The sequence below is a fragment of the Staurois parvus genome, unplaced genomic scaffold (genome assembly GCF_062004578.1).
Source record: "Staurois parvus isolate SC_StPar_1 unplaced genomic scaffold, SC_StPar_1.0 ptg001316l, whole genome shotgun sequence".
Taxonomy (NCBI): domain Eukaryota; kingdom Metazoa; phylum Chordata; class Amphibia; order Anura; family Ranidae; genus Staurois; species Staurois parvus.
The window spans coordinates 2,246,471-2,267,161 of NW_028319112.1; the positions used below are offsets into that span (position 1 = coordinate 2,246,471).

The 20,691-nt window shown below is 42.1% G+C and overlaps 1 protein-coding gene across 5 annotated transcripts in view; it reads left to right on the forward strand.

Annotated features, from left to right (window-relative positions):
• Positions 1-20,691, forward strand: part of SLC35F4 (solute carrier family 35 member F4) — a 374,072-nt gene that overhangs the window by 204,449 nt on the left and 148,932 nt on the right. The window contains exon 1 of one of the 5 annotated variants that reach the window (XM_089661132.1): positions 5,207-5,365. The exons of 2 other annotated variants lie outside the window; for them this stretch is intronic. In XM_089661132.1, coding sequence (XP_089517258.1) covers positions 5,290-5,365 — 76 coding nt within the window. In that variant the 5' untranslated portion in view covers positions 5,207-5,289. Of the gene's footprint in view, positions 1-5,206; positions 5,366-5,457; positions 5,625-20,691 lie in introns of those variants that run through there. 2 more of the 5 variants (XM_089661135.1, XM_089661133.1) reach the window with 2 other exon arrangements.

The window sequence follows — 20,691 nt, forward strand, 5'->3', positions numbered from 1 at the left end:
GAACTGGATGGACTTTTGTCTTTTTTCAGCCTGACTAACTATGTAACCCCATTGTTTGTGTCAGGAAGCCTGCATAGGTTTTGGTTTCTCTATTTACTTGGATAAAGGTGTGAATTGCTACAGAAACACTGAGGTATAGATGTTATAACAACATTACATATGGAACAATGGGATCGTTGTTCCAGTTTAATGTAGATTGTCTCTTTCACGCTTCTTGCGAACCAGTTGTCCTCCCTGTCCAAAATGTACATCTCACAAGAATGTCTCTTTCTTTAAGGTGTACAAAAACTGTTGAGTCTTGACCTGTAGAATTTGTCCTCCTATGATGAGCCATTCATTTGTTGAGAGGTTATTTTGTTTCTCCAATGTACAGGTCTTTCCATTCTTCACTGCACTGCACTGCACTGCATATACCAAGTTAGATTGGTTGTGTTTGGATGATGGGTCTTTAGGATGTACAAGCTTCTGTCTTAGTGTATTACTGGGCATGAAGGACACAGAGATGTGATGTTTGTTAAAAGCCCTCAATGGCATGAAGGATGACTAAATTACTCTGTGTTCTGCTCCTCCCCTGTGTTCGATGGTCCGTAGTTTTTGCTTGACCTTGAAGATGTTTTAATAAAGGCCTAGTCTGGGTAGCCACAAACTTTCAAGGCAATCCTGATTTGTTTGGGTTCTTTGTCTTTGGACTCACTGATTGTTGTTATCATCTCAGCCCAATGCGGTATTTCGCCAAACCAAAGTTTAACAAAATAGTGAGTAATATTCAACCGACAGAGAAAATAGAACATTCCATTTTGCCCATTTACTGGACAAAAAGTTATGTAATTTTTTGTAATACACCCCAAGTCTTGATGTCATCAATACTGGAAGTCCAAATATGGTTAGTTGTGTAATTGATTATATAATGCATCTATAAAGACCATGTGCTGACCGAGCAATAATTACAGCCATACTGTTTTGTTAATTCATTTGGTGACCTCCAGGCAGTCTCCTAGATTAGGTGTGCGAGACTGGCATACATCAACATTTTATTGAACTGGTAAAAAACAGTTTTGTGATGAGTAATTTGTTTGGCTGGAGGTGGTTCACAACACATTAGCTATCCAGCCAGACAAAAAGATTCCCTAAACCACTAACAGAGCATCCTAAAATTCCTGTGCAAATCTCAAATCTCTGAAAGCTTAAAATGGAAATTCAGCTTAATCAAACTGTTCACTATGCAACTCCCCTCGCTTACCCCTAAGGCTCCCATCAGTTAAGAAAAATCCTATACATACATTTTTTTTCTCAGATCCTTTAGGCTGGTCTTAGGCTGGTTTGGCAAACAAGGCATTTTCCTTTGGTGGCATTTTCAGGGGGCAGCGCAAAATCTAGAAGGGCGCATAAAGTCCCGCGCCTGCTATCCATTTTCATCCTTAACTTTTGTCTGTCTATTTGACACTGCGATCCCACTCCTACCACCACTCTCCATAGTAGTCTGAGGCTCTGAGCCTGCCAGGAGTTCAGCAAAGGGCACCCTGTGATTGGCTGTACGGGGTCAAGTACAGTGATCATGGTCGGCGCAGGTGCAGTCACTTGCTCACGCCTTTCTGTCTGAGCAGGTAAGTGTTGCTGGCCCGGGGAAGTGGGCACAGTCCAGGGAAGGGGACAGTCGGTGGTATGGTGGAGCAGCCACTGGCAGAGTGGGCTCTGCTGCATGTTCCAGCAAAATCTGTATCCCAAGACCCGGTAGCGGTGGCAGCAACTGTGCATGCTCCGGCTGGCTTCAGACAGAACAAGCTGAGCTGCTGCAGCCAAAGGGATCAATTAACCCCTTACATGCCGAACACTCAGCGGGGACACAGGCAGGATCATCACTCTTTGCCCTCTATTGCTCTCCCTCCCTGCCTCTCACTCTCTCTTCCTCTCCACTGACCACGTCTGCTATTTCATCATGGAGAGGAAGTTAGAACAAAGAGCAAGTGTGAAATGCTGCATGAAACTGGGCAAATTAGCCACAGGGACATTTGGCATGATTCTGCAAGTTTATAGCGATGCTGCAAAGAATCCTTCGAGACCTGTCCCAGAAGTGCCACGTCTTTCTTAAAACTCCAAAAATGGATCAGGCTTGCAAGAAACTACAATACAAGGTGGTTTCAAAAAGTTTTGAGACCAGTTTTGGAACATGCCAACAGATGGCAGCACAAGGCTTCATGCACAGTCACAGGGAGCACCAGCCTTCATAAGTCTGTTTGCCAAAAGACATCATCCTGTGTACATTGGGAGCTGTACAAGTGGTGCTATTCTGCCCACATATGTTACCACGTCTACAATTTCATCATGGATAGTAGGTTAGAACAAAGAGCACACGTGAAAATCTGTGTGAAACTGGGCAAATCTGTCACAGAAACGTTTGACATGATTTGGCAAGTTTACGACGATGGTGCAATGATTCGTTCAAGGTGTTTTGAGTGGCACGAGCACTTCAAGAGCGGAAGAACATCACTCAAAAACAACAAGAGATCAGGAAGACCCTCAACGAGCTCAACCCCCAAAAATGCGCTCTTCCTGAAGATAAAGATCCATCTCAAAGGTTGCCATCTTGACAACATTGCGTAGATCCAGCGATTTGCCCAGTTTCACACAGAAGTTCACACTTGCTCTTTGTTCTGCTATGCTGTCTATGATAAAATAGCAAACGTGGTAATACATGTTGTCAGAATAGCACCAGTTGCACAGCTCCCAATGTACACAGGACGATGTCTTTTGTCACAGTCCGTGCTCCCTATGACTATGCAGGCAGCTTTCAAAGCTAGTCTCGAAACCTTCTGATACCATCTCGTACATTTAGTTACTTTACCTCTCAGAGGCAAAATACAGTTTCTCCTTAAAGACACCCTGTCACCAGACCATTCTTTTTTAAAAATATTCTTCCCATAAGATATTTGCATTCAGTGTATTTTATCCATTTTATTTACCTATAAAAGTCTCACTTTTGCAGACTTCCAAAAGTCCTGATACTGCTGTTGGGTGCTGCCATCTTGGATGTGCAGTCCTAGCAAACTCAGAGCTGTCACCCCAGTTATGCTCTATAGCAGCCAGTCTTAGTGTTTTACCAGAGCATGCTACGGATTCCTTCAGCAGAGATGAATTGATCTCCCACCTTCACTGACTACCAATGTGGGGGGGCAAGTTTCCATTGACTACCACTATGAAGGGGACATTTTTCACTGACTATCAATGTAAGGGGACAATTTTCCACTGACTAGCAATGTAAGGGGGCAGTTTTCCATTGACCCCCAATATGAAGGGGCAAGCTTACGCTGATTAACAAAGTAGGGGGGCAGTTTCCACTGACTACTAATGTAAGGGGGCAATGTTCCATTGACCACCAATGTAAGGGGGCAAGTTTCAACTCACTACCATAGCAAGGGGGCACATTTCAGATGACTAACAATGTAAGAGAGCAAGTGTCTGCTAACTACCAGTATAACAGGGCAATTTTCCACTGGCTACCAATGTAAGGGGACAATTTTCAATTGGCTACCAATGTAAGGGAGGTAGTTTCCATTACCAATGTAAGGGGTTACTTCTCCACTGGCCACTAATCTTAGAGGACACCATCATTTTCATTATCTGTATTTCTTTTTTGTTATTATTCATTAAATTTTGAGATTATTACTGATATTAATTTTGTCCTATACAGCAAGTGAGTATATAAAAAACATTTGCCCTGGATATAAAAAACCCTAGGTATGTCAGATTCTTTATTCTTTTATTTAAAACTTTCTATCAATTAGGATTATACAAAAATGTGGGCTGCAGGAATAAATATTTTTAGTATGGGTTTCTTGAGTCCTATTTTTTTATGGGTTCTTTTGGGTTAAAAAGATTGAGAAAGGCTGCTCTATGGTATTCACCTTTGCTCCCCCCACTGGCAGCTGCAAAATTATGATTATGTAGGATGGTGAAGAGAGGGTCAGAGGAGCTGGACAGTAATTAGGCACTCCCCAAAAAGGAGAGGGCTATGTTATCCAGAAATAGGGGTGCTGTGCAGGGTAATTTACTCTCCTGGATCAGTCAAATGTTCAAGCAAGTTCAAAGACACATTGCAAGTGAAATAAAAACTAATTTATGAAAAGAAGGAAACAACATTAAAATGTTTACTTTTTCTGTAATTTTACTTTTCTTTCATTTCTTGTTTGTGTACATACAGGGAACATACAGTGTTATAGGCACTTTCTAATACAGGTATAACTATGCAGGTATAACTGCTTTCCTTAGTTTCAAAAATGATCTTTCTTACCTTTTTTACACTGTTCTGTCATGTGACCATGCATCTCTTCTTCCTGCTAATGGGGGATGAGGATACAGGACACTGTGCATACACACTGTGTGTCTTCATTCCATAGTCTGTTATTATCCAGGATTATCCAGGTATTTGAGATGGAAGAAGTAGAGTATATGACGATGAAATTGATAGTGACCACGATTGATAGAATACAGATGTGAACACACACATAGAAAACTAATACATATGTATGGTAACATACGCTTATAGGGGTTGATTTACTAAAGCCAAATAGACTGTACGCTTTGCAAAGTGTAGTTGCACTCTGCAAGAGCAGTTGCTCCAGAGCTTAGTTAATGAAGGTCTGCTGACTTCCATCATCCAATCATGTGCAAGCAAAAATGCAATTTTTTTTTTCTTTGCACGTGATTGGGTATTTTTTGCAAAGTGAAGCTTTACCTCATTTACTAAGCTCTGGAACAACTGCACTTGCAGAGTGCACAGTCTATTTGCCTTTAGTAAGTCAACCGCTACATTGATGACAGGGTCTCTTTAACTGCACAAGTGTCCACCAGGCCTAAGAGAGGAAGTTTGTAGATAAAATGACATAATGCAGAGATTTTAATATTTAATCCCCCAACCACAGCATGTTCACACAATATTTCTATATCTTTTTACAATTTCCCCTGCTGCTAATTCTGTACAAAATAAAGAAGAAAAAAAACCTCTCGGCTAATGCAGGTCGAGTTTATTGGATTTAAGAAGGTGGGATTGTTCAATCCATCCCTTGCACATTCACTGCTGAGCCCAACAATTGAACGCCGGTAAGTGCTGGCAGAGGTCAGGAATTGTTTGAATGTGTTGCAAATGGTTTCCTGGGGCAACAGCAAATCAGGAGCTCCGGCTCAGTGCTGCCTCTTCCAAAAACGACAGGCAGGTACGATCAGAGCTCAGAGCCGGGGAGAGGAGACGTAGTGATGACTGGTGGAGTGTAAGCAGCCACACAGGCGGACAGCATGAAGAAGCACTCGGCGAAGGTGGCCCCCGTGTCGTCCTTCAGTGTCTCTGAACTGCACGCTGCTATCATAGACGGTAACTGCCATCGCCGTAGCTTGCCTGATTAGAATCACTGCAGAGACCTCTAACTTCTCCGCTCAAGTTCATTGCTGATTGCAGGAGACATCAATGCCATCCTGCTTCTCAAGGATGCTCGGGGGGCTTGTGCTGCGGGTGCACACTTTGGGGGGCTCACGTTATCCTCGATGGTTGCTATTTATTAAGTGCCAGCACATTCTACAGCTCGCAGCACTAGGAGATGACCTGAAATACTATTGAATATGCATCGAAGTCTGTGCGTGTGTTTGTCTGTACATGTATCTGTGTGCACGTGTTATGCATATTAGAGCTGATTGAGTGACTGTATAGTATCTGTAGGTCTCTATCGGTCTGTCTCTCTAGATATGGGGATATATGTCCATATATATCCATAAGACATGTTTTACATCATATTACTTTTTCTTATGATTGCTACATACATATTACCTACATACTTGTTACCTATTACAATTACTGTCTGTAGCTTTATCTATATAACTAGATATCTATCTTTATAGGTCTGTATATATAATAAATATCAAGAACAGCCACTTTACAATATATTACTTTAACAATACAGTTGTCACTTATTACACATTATCTATCTATCTATCTATCTATCTATCTATCTATCTATCTATCTATCATTCTAGATATGTGTATATATATATATATATATATATATATATAAATAATAAATATCAAGAACAGCCACTTTACAATATATTACTTTAACAATACAATTATTACACTCTTTCTTTCTTTCTTTCTTTCTTTCTTTCTTTCTTTCTTTCTTTCTTTCTTTCTCTTATTCATTTAACAATACAACTGTTCCTTATTACTATCTATCTTTCTATCTATCTATCTATCTATCTATCTATCTATCTATCTATCTTATATACATATCCAGAAGAGCTGATTAGCAATATATTACTTTTACAGTCACAATTGCTACTTATTGCAATGACTATCCATATATCTATCTGTTTTAGATAACTATCTATTTACACATCAAAAATAGCCACTTTACAATACAATTGTTACTTATTGCACTTACTCCATTACCTATTAATCTATCTACTAACAGTATAGGATATATACAGTGCATATGTGTGTACATATCAAGACAGCCACTTTACAATACAATTGTCACTTAATACAACTACTAACTTCTATCTATCTATCTATCTATCTATCTATCTATCTATCTATCTATCTATCGATCTATCCATTATTAAAACAAGATATATATATCAAAATCTCAAAAGCATTTGTTTTACAGTATGTTACTATTACTACAATTGTTACCTTTTACAAAATACTATACTATAATGTGTGTGTGTGTACATATCATAATAAGTACACTGTAAATATATGTTAATATACTGATCAATTCAATTAATTGAAGCTTTAAAAACCGAGAAACCTATGCCCTTATTGTCGTAAGTTTAGTACTGCTGGAACTTTGGATATTAGATGGGTGTTACTTGTGCGTATACCTTTTTACCGCAGTCCTATATGTACCAGCATACAAGATCCAGAGACATTTTGGGCTTTCTTGATACACAAGAGTTTGTCTATAGGAGGTATAAGTTTTCTGTAGATAAAAGTGGACCATCATTGACTGCAGTCATGGCCAGATAAGCGCTGGGTCCAGAGACTTGTGCTCACTGCAGTCTGCCATTTACCTTTCCACTAGCAGCATATAATAAGCACTAAGAGGATTGGTAATGGATCTCATGGTCACAGTTAGCCAGTGTTGTTAGTGGGGAATGTGCTGGGGAATAGGCTGCGGTGTGTAGTCTTTGTTGCAGGCGAGGGACGCCGGTTTAGCTCCAAGATCGCCCTGTCAGGCTAGGATACGCTGATCCTGCAGCACTAACTGCACTGGCAATATTCAAGTCTTGTCTGTGGTGACAACAAACTTGACGTCAGCCCTATGGCTTGGAGAGGGGGAGAGAAGGGGGGGAAATAGCGACTGTTAAACTGTAGCATTAATACATGGCTGTCCGGATAACCTTGTCAGCAGCACTTGAAAGGATGTGCAGAAAAATAATGCGGAATATCTTTCACACAGGAATTTTATTGCAAGCCTATGCTGTGCAAGTGTTGGTGTGACAACTGGAGGCAAGAGAACTGCAGCTGATACATCTTCAAACCAATCAGCACATGAGGAATTGGATGCTATGGAGAAAAGCTGTATATCTGTTTCAGTTTTAAATCTGAAATGTTAAAGGAGACCAGTACTGAAAAAAATGTGAAGGCTGCCATTGCTGAAAATGCTAGACAGCTCGCTGCCTTTTGATTCCATGCTTTCTGAGTCGTAGATCAGGAATAAACATGCAGGAAGTGGAGAAACAGATAGAAATCAGAACCCCCAATCTGCATGTTTGTTCTGGGTCAGTGACTCCAAGTATTAAAGTTGCAGGATAATAATGGCAGCCAGGCAACCAGCATTTTCGAAGGATATATCAACAAGAAAGGTATTTTTCTCAGTACAGGCTTTATTCAATATCACCATCAAGAAAGTGCATGGAACAATGGTAATATGCACAGTAGAGTAACCCATGGGAAATGATCAGATTTTGGAAATCAGCTCAATGAATTATGATTGGCTGCTATCGGTCATTGCACATTGAAAACTGTAATTTTCCTAACCTAATCATCATGGAGCCATGTGCAGTCCAAGGCTGGACAGCTTGGGTTTCCACTCGTCAGATATGAGTGCCGAAATATATTTTCCCACAAGGTACAGACATTTGAATAGGTTCCATTTTGGTGAGCAGATCAATTCATATGGGCTGATTTATAAACATGATCCAAAAAGATGTTGCCTAGAGGAAGCTATCAGATACTAAGCTGCTGATTTAAAACACGGCTGAAAAAGTCAGGATTTACATTATTGCCACAAGGAAACTGGCTGGTAGCTGTGGGTAATAAATACACCTTTTTCAAAATCACCTTTGAGTTTCATTTTTGCATTGAAGATTACAGGAAAAAAAGGATCAGTTGCTGAGAAGTCCCTTTGCTGTTGTTAAAGAGTTATAACCCATCTGTATGAATGGTTTAAAATGTATGAAAATGTAAAATGTAGAATTATTAAGATTGTGGGGGATGCTGCTAAGCCTGCAAAGATAGATGGCCATCAGAATGCTGCATTCCCTGCACCATGTCAGATTGCTGCACCGCCTGCACTATAATAGACTTTTTCACACCCTATATGTTATCAGTTTGTTGCACCTTCTGTACCTTATGTTATTGCTGCAACCACTGTACCTAGGCTCTTGTATCCCCTGCACCATATAAGACTGTCGCACCTGCATGTTATCAGACTGCTGCAGACTGTTGCATCATCTCTTTGACAGCCAGCAAAGGTCTACTTAAGCATAGGGTAATGTGTAGTTGGGACAATTTTTTTGCTGGAGTCCACAGCAGTTAAGATATTAAGGAGTTGACTTGGTGAAATGAATATCCTACGACACTGCAATCTGCAAAGGAAAAAAAAGGACTATGTGTGTAATATATATATATATATATATATATTCATAGATGTTGAACAAAATTATGTAAATGCCAGGTAAAAGAAGGAAATCGTTGCTTAATATGGTGTTGGATTACCTTTGGCATCCAAGATGGCTTGACTTCTCTTGGGAATTGAAAAATATAAGTCTTGGATAATGGAATCTGATACCACTCTTCATGCAAAAATCGTTACAGAGATGCCAGAGGCAAAAACGAGCCTGAACCTTGTTCTCCAAAATTGACAGTAGTGGCTCTATGATATTGAGGTACAGCAATTGTAGTGCCTAGGGAAGGTGCGAGACTTCATCTGCATGCTCGTCAAACCACGTCTTGATAACACCAGTTGTGTGAATCGGAGCATTATCATCTTAGTAAATGGTGCTGTTTTCAAGAAAACTATGTCTGCACTATGGGGTGCACATGGTCGGCCACATTTTGTACATAGTCGTTGACAGTGACTGTACCTTTCAAAATGATGATGGGGCCTGCAGAATACCAAGATATGGCTCCCCAAACCATTATTTTTCCACCACCATGCTTTAGCTTTTGGCACAAGACAGCACTGGTCGTAAGCTTGGGAAGGTGTTTGCCTTAAACATGTCCGGCGGTTGGGAACAGTGTGAAGCTTGATTCAACGGACCATATTACAGTCTTCCATTGATTGATAGTCCACAATGTATGGGTGTTGCACCACTCTCTTCTCTTCTGGGCATTAATATTGGTCACTCGTGGTTTGGCATTTGCAGCTCGCCCGTGAATGTTTTGTTTATGAAGTTCCCTTCACGCAGTTTTTGTGGATACAGACTTTGGAAGACTGAGATTGAGCTCTACAGTCACTTTTGCAGCAGTTGTTTTCTTATTCCGAGTCACAATCCTGCGCATGTCCTTTTGCCTCTTTCAGTCAGTTGACCACGTTGAATGTGCTCCATATTAGTAGCGGCACATACAGTGAATGACAAAAGTGAGACTTCCCACCTGTTAGCTAGGTGTCTCATCACACAGTGGAAGCAAAAGAAATGTTACATCACTTCCAATTTCAACATGAAACATGTCGTCACTTTCACACTTACAAATCTTAGTGTTTGCATTTTTTTGTCTAACCCCTGTATATATTTTATATATATATATATATATATATATATATACAGTATATATATATATATATATATATATATATATATATATATTCCCTACTTGGGCTTAAAGTATATTGCAGTTTGTACGTCCGTTCTATTTTTGAATGTGTGTCTATCAGCTTTTCAATAATAACAATACAGGGTTAAATAATAATGGGGTGCACTTTTGCTTGTGTTGCATTTATACATTTCAGGATGAAACTCTAGTTAACCTAAGGAGAAACATTTAACTAAAAGCGAGACATGAAATAAACTTATAAACCAGCCAGTTCGCTAATGGTCATAAAAAACATATCATTTAGCTTGTGAGTCGGCTAAATGGAACTCAGTATGCGGATGTTTACAGAATATATAGCAGGAAAATGTTTCCCTTAAAAATAACTGCTGCCAGCTATACTATTTCATTCTAAAGCACAAAACACAGCTAGCAGTGTAGTGAAATGTCTATTTACTCACCACGCTCAGATGCAGGTGCAGTCCCTTTTAACTCTTTCTCACAACTCCTTGAGCTTCTGTAGACCCGTGGGTTTTATATTCCCCAGCTGTCCTTCTTCAGCAGCCCAGAGAGGCCACATCTGATGAGGTAGAGGAAGCTGGACAAATGATCTGCAGCCATATGAGAGGCCCTCTACTGTCAGAACTGGCATGCAAGCCACTGGACCTGAGTTTATTAGCTCCTTCTGAAGTCTCTGTGGTGAGGGAAGACTCTACTGTGTGGAATCCTGCCCCAATAGCTACTGCAAATCCAGTGGGGTGGACCTTTGTCTTTGAGCCTTGGATCCCTCCATTTGTTCATCTATATTACTAGAGCTGTCATAACAGCTATCAACAGTTATTAGTGATTTCCAGCTAGACTCTGTGTTATATAGTCTTTTAGAGGCTATGCTGTGCAACCACATATACCCCGATTAAGTCACAGAGACATTGCTATGAAGAGACCATGTTTGTGCAGCTTTCATAACCTGTAGTTGTTCTGCAGTGTATGCATGCTTTTTCCCATCATCAGCCAGGTTTCCATTTTTGATTCTAAGTTTTCACCCATTTATTAAACTCCAAATTATGATCATTCAGCTGATTACCAATTCTGTTAAAGTAGGAATATGCACCAACTGAGTACTTAGATTTGTTTTTAGTTTATTGTTGCATATGCATAATCATTTTCCTGTATCAGAAACGAAATGCGAATATGTTAGCATATATCAGTTTTGGATGAATCTCTGCATATGTGATCAGATATATACCTGTTGGAAACATAAAACTACTTAATTGACTTCAAATGGAGCCTGCATGTATGTTAATATGCAGTCTTTAGCTGACTGTCCTGAATACTGATGTGCTAGTAAGTGTAGCCTCACCCCTGTAGGAGCCACTAGGACAGGGGTGGCGAACAAGTTAGACACAAAGAGCCAAAATTTTAAACTGTGAAAGTCAGAGAGCCACACCACGCAGTGACCTGCCAAAACAGACAAACACTCACACAAAAACACATAATTAAAACCATATTATTCACCATAACACTTTCTTCCCCTTACAAAACAACAATGTGTTCATTTCAAGGTAAGTGTCCACCCTCAATACACACATCAAATGCAACTTAGCCAGAGTTAACACACCAACTACCCTGGAGGTTGCTGTGGCACCTGTCTCTCTCTCTCTCCCTTCTCTCTCTCACTCTAACACACAAGTTTACAAAAAAAAATTCTGAACTAATGGACTGCAGACACATTACAGGAGATGACCAGAGACTGCGGACAGCACAGGGATGACCAGAGACTGCGGACAGCACAGGGATGACCAGAGACTGCGGACAGTACAGATGACTGCTGACCTTTGGGGAGGTGGGGATGGGTACCTGAATTTGACAGGTACCCGCTCTTACTTCCGCAGAGTTTTTGTTTGATCTTACCTGTTCCTCGATCCAGCCGCGCGCTGTCTTCCCGGCTTCTGTAATGGCGCTCGGCATGACAGCCGGGTGCCCAGTGCGCATGAGCGAGAAGCACTTGCGCTTTGTGATTGGTCCGGCGGCTTCTGGGATCTGTCATGTGTCCCAGGTGCCGCCTTACCATTCACAAAAAGCACCGCTTCTTGCGCATGCGCACTTGGCACCCGGCTGTCATGCCCAGTGCCCACACTACAGAAGCCGGAAGACAGCACGCCGCTGGATAGAGGAACAGGTAAAAATAAGAGAAACATGAAACTTGGCAAAGAGCCACAGTATACAAAATATGATAAGAGGCAAAGAGCCGCATTCATTTTGGCCGGGAGCCATACGCGGCTCGAGAGCCGCGTGTTCGCTACCCCTGCACTAGGATTTTGTCCAGGTCTTCCCCACTTTTGTCTAGCTGGTAGACACAAAGTATCTTCACAGCCAGGTGCACACATGCATTTGATTGTTGTTTTAAATGATTAGTTTAGGGGTTGTTGTTTTGTAGTTTTATATTTGGAGAACTTTAATAGGGAGAGGGGGATTTAGTAGGATTCTCCAAGAATACAATAATTCTGAGGACTCTATCTGATCTTTGGCTGAGCTTTAGGTGAAGTCCTTGCTGAAAGCAGATAGATGACTTCCCCTTGTAGTTAGCAGCAACAGTATCAGCAAAGCTGAACAAAGACCCTGAGTAGCTTTGCAAGCTGGATAGAGCTCTTTGGAAGACTAGCCAGTGTTCCCTTGGCTGGACCCTTAGCTGACTATAGCATTACAGGGGGTTAACAGCAACAGTCTATGAGATCTTAAGCATGTCTGTACTCACAAGGCCCAAATGAACAGCCTGCAGCCTCTTCTCTGTGATACCAGACCAGATCCTCAATAGACACCCCTTTAGCCAGCTCTCTGCAGAACCAGGGCACACTCTCACTCTCTTCACGCCCTCAGGTTACACGAGGCCACATGGCAGCAGGTGCCAGGAGAGGAAGCGTGCACTCCCCTGTTCTGGTACAATCCACTCCTAGAAAGACCTAGAGCTCAGTATGCCTAAAGAATAAATACCCTCTCCCAGAATTCTCCAGGGCTATCCTTCCTGTATTTGGCTGGAGGGGTATTAATATTCACATTGTACTCTGCATGAGTTCCACCTATGCACCCAGAACCTTCCTAGGTTACCTACATACAGAGGAAGTCAGAGGCAGAACTCCCAGCACTAAAACACACTGAGCAAACCTCATTGAATAATTGCAGATCTCTGTTAAGCAGAGAGCTGAACTAAATTTATCTAGCAGTCCTCCTGTTAGGCAGGGAAACATAACTATATACACTCTCTACTAATCCTAGCACCTAACCTAGGAGGGTGCTACATAAGCATTACATTTTCTGGTAGTGATGAACGGAATGGGAGGCAATGGGAACTAGTACATGGCCAAAGTGCTATGGATCAACATCACTGAGAGGTAAAAAGGAGAAAATGGTATTTTGTGGAAATAAAAAATAGATTATGATACAAATGTGCATTTTAGGCCATTTATTCTGGATATCAGTCAGGTTGAGTGAAATATACTGTCACAAAATTATACATCTCTGCATATATTTGCCAAGATGCCTTGGACTTTTGCAGCTTAGGCAACTGTTTTAAAATGTAAACCTTGTTCCTTCATGTGCAAGTTGAGTTGTAATTACATTAAAACGGAACTATACCCACCTCCAATCCAGTGTGGTATTGTCTCAGAGTTCCCTCAAAGGCCACTGACATCTTTGGCCAGTCATCTTCTGGTCCGATCTTTGACAGTTTTGATTGGCCAATCCAGTTTGGCGTTGTATCGGAGTTTCCTCAAAGGCCGCTAACATCTTTGGCCAGTCTTCTTCTTGTCCGATCTTTGACAGTTTCGATTGGCCAGGCAGATGCTGAAATTGTACACTAAGCTGAATTTTTTTTAACCAAAGTTCCGCTTTAAAGGTAGATTGACAGGTGGATTTTCAGGGCTTACCTTTCTATAAACTACTTCCTATGACATGTACAGGGAGGACAAGGCAGTCATGCCTGGATACATTTGCTTATAGTAAATGTGTGGGTTTTTCTGTAGAAGACAGGACAGGGAAGAATAAACTTTGCAAAGAATCTCATATGTAGAGCCAAATATCGATCAATGATCGGCAGTGTTTGTAGTATGAATTTAAATATAGCAGCTCATTTGTCTGATTTAATAGATTTTTTATAAAACTATTTTTAGACATTAGGTATAAGAATCCATAGCCCACTTCTGCCTCAGGGATGTCACGAAAAACATTTCTACCTTGCTGTGCCACTAACAGAGTGAAGACTCCATCATTTCAATTTCAAAGCCTTGCTCTGAAACGGGACAACTGGATTCTTAAAATAATCTCTAGTGTTGAATAATTCCCATTACACATTACATTGAGAAATATGAAATTTAAAAATCAAAGTTACATTGTTGGTGCAGAAAATAGTCAGAGAAATGATGTGCCTTTTAAAGAGCACCTATTAGTTTGTGTTTGTCATACAATACTTACACAAAAAAGAAATGTAACACTACCCCCATATGAGTTGCAATGATTTCGGGTCCCCCTATAGCCCCGCACAGCCAGGAAACACGTATTTTCATGCTGACTTGCATCCAGGAGTCAGAGATCAGTCCTTGAGCTTTGTTTTTGTGATTTTATTAGCGGGATTTGAACTGGCATAGGGTTAGGGGTGTAGAGGATGCTCAATGGAAGAGGTGAACTGAGGACAACTTCCTGGAATGATTTTCAACCCTCCGCTGCAATACAGTCTCTGTTGGAGAGCTAGCCAGCATCTCCTACTGTACCACCCCAGATCCTAGATAAACTCCTTCTCCTCTAGCCAACTCTCTGGAGGTATCTCTGAGCAGGGGATCTGGTGCCTGTCCCTTTAAAAGAGTAGACAGTTCAGTAGGTGACAAATCTGGTTTCTCACCCGACTGCTCCTTCCCCTATCTGGCCCAGAGGGTGCAGGTATACAGGTGGGTCGATGGCTGCTACCAGGTCTTTTAGCGGGGCTGCCCCTTCCCTGCCACACAGGTGGTCCTCTCTCGGGGTGGGGGGTGCTAGTGGAGTCCCAAGTTTTCCATCTTCCCAGCTTCACTGCCTGTAAGTGACCCCCCTCTCTCCATCTGGGTCCCCTCCCAGGCTTCTGCCTTCAACCTTGCATCTTGTTCTCTGTCTTCCATCCAAATTCTCTCTTCTCCAGCTGAGCAGGCTCTTTCTCTTTTAAGAGTTGTCCTGGCCCCTTGCCAAGACTCTTGTTGGGGATTGGCCAGGACCCAAGAGTACATGCCAGCCACTCCTCAGATCCACCCACTGCTTTTGGACCTTTCTCCAAAGTTCTAGAGCAGGGGGAAATTCCAGAGGGGCTGGCCTACAGAGCCTCTCAGCTTGGAGCAATCACACCCAGGTTGCTACTCAGCCTTCCTAGCTAACAATCAGGCTCTTAGCTCCCCCTATCTGACTAGGATGGTGCTACAAAAATGTAATGTGAATAATTAGCTCATACAGACTTAGACAGTGTTGAGCTAAAGCAGGGGTCAGGGATTATTTTGAGTACAAGGGCCATATTGTATATTTTACAAATAATTGTATTTTACAAAACACACTTTAAGAAAATAACTTCACATCAGTAGTCCCTCTATCACATCAGAGTCTTTCTTTCATATCAGAAGCTCCCCCTGTCACATTAGAGCCCCCTTCCATCAGAGTCCCCCTTTCATTTCAGAAGCTCCCCTATCACATCAGAGCTCCATTCCCCTCTCCTTCCATCAGAGTCCCCCTTTCATTTCAGAAGCTCCCCTTTCACATCAGAACCCCTCTCCTTCCATATTGGTTCCCCTTTAATTTCAGAAGCTCCCCTATCACATCAGAGCCCCACTCCCCTCTCCTTCCATCAGAGTCCCCCTTTCATTTTAGAAGCTCCCCTATCAGTTCAGAGCCCCACTCCCTTCTCCTATCAGATTACCCCTGTCATATAGAGGTCCCCCATCATATCAGAAGCCCCTATCACATCAGAATCCCTCCATCACATCAGAGTCCCCCATTTATTTCAGAAGCTTCCCTATCACATCAGAGCCACCCTCCCCTCTCCTTCCATCAGAGTCCCCTTTTCATTTCGAAAGCTCCCCTATCACATCAGAGCCCCACTCCCCTCTTCTTCCATCAGAGTTCCTCTTTCATTTCAGAAGCTCCCCTGTCACATCACAACCCCACTCCCCTCTCATTCCATCAGAGTCTGCCTTTCATTTTAGAAGCTCCCCTATCAGATCAGAGACCCCCTCCCCTATCAGATCCCTCCTGTCATATAGAAGTCCCCCATGATATCAGAAGCCCCCCCTATCACACCAGAATCCCTCCATCACATCAGAGTACCCCTTTCATTTCAGAAGCTCCCCTATCACATCAGAGCCTCCCTCCCTTCTCCTTCTGTCAGTGCCCCCCTTTTATTTCAAAAGCTCTCTCGATCACATTAGAGCCCCCCCCCCCTTCCATCAGAATTCCACTTTCATTTTATAAGCTTCCCTATCACATCAGAGCTCCCCTCCCCTCTCCTACCATCTGAGTCAGAATTTCACATAAAATCTCCCTTTTTCAAATTAGAAGCCCCCTCCCCATTACTTCAGATTCCCCCTTTCATATAGAAGTCCCCCAACATATCAGAAGCCCCCTATCACATCAGAAGTCCCCCATCACATCAGAGTTGTTGAGGTCAAAGTAAAATCTTGTAGAGGCTCATATGAGGCCCTTAGGCCATAGTTTGGAGAACCCTGCTCCAATGCAACTGGTCAGAAGTGTAGCACCTCCCTGACCTCCGAAGGTATGGTAGTAACAGGGTGGGCTGACATTTCACCTCAGGGTGTAGATTACTTAGGCAATAGTGGGATATGAAGAGATGGGCGCCAGTCACTTTAAGATACAAACAAAAGGAGTTTATCGCTCACACTAAAACTCCAGAGAGAGAGGTAGGGAGTTCAGAACACCCGTTACTGGCCTGGAGACTCATTTTTGCTGTACCTTCCTAGTAGCAGTTGTTTCCAGTAGAAACCAAATATTTCCAAGTGGCAGCAACAGTAGTCTTCCATCTTGACGCCTTCCCAGTCTCTCCACAAGTTCTCGGCGTCAATGGTTCAGAGAAACTTCCAGGATCCATGTGGCAGAGTGACCTCTGGTACTTCATCTCAAACATCATCTGTTCCTCAAGTACCAGGACTCACTGGCCATGTGCAGGCCTCAGACATCAGGCCTATTCACTCAGCTGCTCCTCTCAGACTCACCCCAGGCCAGAGCCTAGGGTATGTGAGAGATCAGATGTCACCTAGATTGTAAGCTCGAAAGAGCAGGGCCCTCAATCCCCTCATGTTTTGCATTGTATTGGTATTGTTCTGTCACATATTCTGTCCCCCTTTATAAATATTGTATAATAATAATGGCTCTCCCCAAAAATGTATACTCTCCTCCAGCATGCTCCAATTACCATAAACCTCCCACTGTTTGGCTAGGGGAAGAATGAATATTCATAAGTATGTTTTACTGTGGTTTCTCATACTAATACCAGAGGTGAGAAAACCACTTAATGACAGAAAGGAGAAATCACAACCCCTCTCAATTTAGCAGAAAGCTGCTGCCGAAGGCACCCTTTTAGAGCCCCGTAAAAATGAAAGTGGCACTATAGAGCAACCTTATCATTTTTTATAGAAAAGCCCTTTGTCCGCTTTTAAAGCTGGTATCAAGCTCACAGCAGCAGCTCTGAGCTTGATTTAACTGCTTGTCTACATTTATGAAAGTACCTTGGTAGACAAGTGGTTAATAGTGGTGACTGCATTTGTTTTTATATTTTAGGCTTTTTTTGTACCTTTCTTTCCACCTAATAATCCATCCAGTAACACATTTCCTGTCTTAGAGTGTCTCCACTATCTATGGAGGAGTAATGGAGACACCTTTGGACAGCAGCACTGTCTGGAGAGGGTAGTGTTAGATGGACTAGTAGATTTAGATTTTCATAAGTGAATAACTAATTAAAACAGAATTCCAGTGAACACTTTTTAAGCAGTTACAGAAACATTTTTTTCCTTTTGGGATTGGTTGGGAAGGTTTTACATAATGATGAATAAAAGCTGACTACTGTAAGCACTCCTGTCAGTGTTTAAATGGTTTGTCTCAACCCTCCAACTGCCACTTTTGTTGGACAGTTTGGTCTGTTAACGTGGTTCTTCAGTCAGATGTGTGAAAATTAAAAATTAGCAGCTACAAAAACTATAGCTCCAGACTTTTAATAAACAGACACTCATTGTCCAAAGATCCAGCTTCATCCTCACCTGAGTCGGTTTCTTCACTGGTCTAAAAAACTAAGTTACTGGGGAAGACTGCTTTGTTCATGTTACTGACAGACCTCACCATATGGGTCATTTCTTACTTTGTCCTTTGTACCACTGAAATTTAAACCTTAGGCAGGTATTAAAAATACAATTTAATTATGTTGTGATGTATGACTATAAACATAATTCAATGTGATTTACCTAAAAAAGGCAAATGTACCTAAATCTGTCTTAATACCATTCCCCGTCTTTATCTTCACAGCAGCCAGCTAATGGGGTTGATTTACTAAAGCTTGAGAGTGCAAAATCTGGTGCAGCTCTGCATAGAAACCAATCAGCAGCCAGGTTTTATTGTCAAAGCGTAATTGAACAAGCTGAAGTTCTAACCAGATTTTGCACTCTCCAGTTTTAGAAAATCAACCTCAATGCCTGGGAGAGGGCATGGTGCAGTGCTAGTTGACAATCAAGCTCTTCCATGTGTACATGTGGTGGTGACAGATGGGGAAAGCTGCACTGGCATCGTTATTAAATTATCAGTGTATTGATGCCCCTTTTTAGTCCACTTAGCAGCCCAGAAGTGGGCAGCTGGCATCACTCTATTCCTTTACTTTTACAGAGAAAGTGGTGTTCTCCTTGGCTGTGCTGTCCGGTAGGGGTGTATGAATCTCAAGGTGCAGGACAAGAATACAAATCTTCAGGTAGATAATACAGTTCACATACGTGTATTGTAGTTCAGATGCGTTTAAGTTGTTTGCCTGGAGGTCAGCTTTAAAGCGTATTTCCACTTTTGTCGTCAAATTTGAGAAAACCTCAAATTGTTTTTTGTGTGTTCCCATTAGCACAGCATATCTAAAAAAAGTGTTTAAAATATTTCTTACCTTTTAGATGTTTCTCTGGAGAAAATGTCATGGCTGACTGCAAGGTTAGAGTGAGCCTGTCCTAAGTCTGTCCTCATTAATATACAATGCCCAGTCTTTACACCTTTAACTCCCTTTGCTAGGATAGACAGGGGGGATTTACTAAAACTGCAGAGTGCAAACTCTGGTGTAACTCTGCACAGAAACCAATCAGCTTCCAGGTTTTATTGGCAAAGCTTAATGGAACAAGCTGAAGGTACAGGCTGATTGGCTACCAAGCACAGCTGCACGAGATTCTGAGTGCACCAGTTTTAGTAAATCTCCCTCACATTGTTCAAATCTAGATGTACAACTGATAATAGTCTATAGTCAGGGTAAATATGGCAGACGCAGCTGCCCAGCCACCTCATAAAAAAAGAAAAATGCCTAGGAATTTCCAGTGCTGGAAGTTTCAGAACAGAACATCTAAAAAAGGTAATCTGTGCCGCAGATTCAGTCCTCAATACACAAGGGCCACAGACTGCTAGGGAGGGAGTCCGAGTACTGACCACCACCGCTACCAGAGGGCTCGTCACCCATGCCCAGTGCCACTCTCCTGCTGGCTGGCTTCTATAGCATTCCCACCATTACTGGTTACCCATAGCAACTGCATGTTAGACATGACCTCTCACCATCTTCTCAGTATGGTTACTCCTCCTTGGTGGCTCTCTAGCTTCTCCTCTTCTTCCCCATGTGTGTGTTGCAGGCCCTGTTCTTTGGATACGCCATGTACTTTCATGCACCCCTTTGTAGTAACTTCAGACCAGGCAGGAGACAGTTAATAGCACTGAAACTGCCAACAACACAGTCCATGCAGAAAAATTTGACAAGAAACATAATAACAGTCCTGATCTTATTAACATAGGCTGCCCAGGTTCATACCTTCACTAGGTAAAGTCCTTCAGTCAAGTCCATGGCTGGTAGTTTCTCTGTCCCAGAAAGAATCCCATTTAGGTAACCCAGTAATGGGGTCACGTATTCCATAGGGACTACATAGCATAGCAGAACCTCCCCTCCAGTCTTATGAGGGTGCTCTGGACCCAAAGCTGGCCGAATTCTCCAATAGCTCCCTCCCCTTGTATTTTTGGGTCCACAGCAAGGGCAGGATCATGAATACCTGGGAAAAGGAGAGAATCACCTTAGCCCAACTCACGACACTTGGAGCAGTACAATTAATACAGGAAACCCCCCCAATGTGTGGACAGGGCAAAACAAAGCATTCCCAGGTATTCTGTAAGCACCCACTTACATGAGGCTTTAACGTCTGTTCATTGTATTGTATCTACATACAGCATTCTAGATATTATTTACCTACACAATGCCTTGATATTGTTTCCTGTTAGATTTGCGCTGCACCCAATGGCTGTATTAGCACTCAGAGAGAGTTTTCAAAGCAGCCAGCTCTGCTAGAGGACAATGGGTGCATCCTCATCAGTGAGCATATGTTTGTGTCTGTAGAGGTAATACAAATAACATTTTAAAATATGAGCATACATGC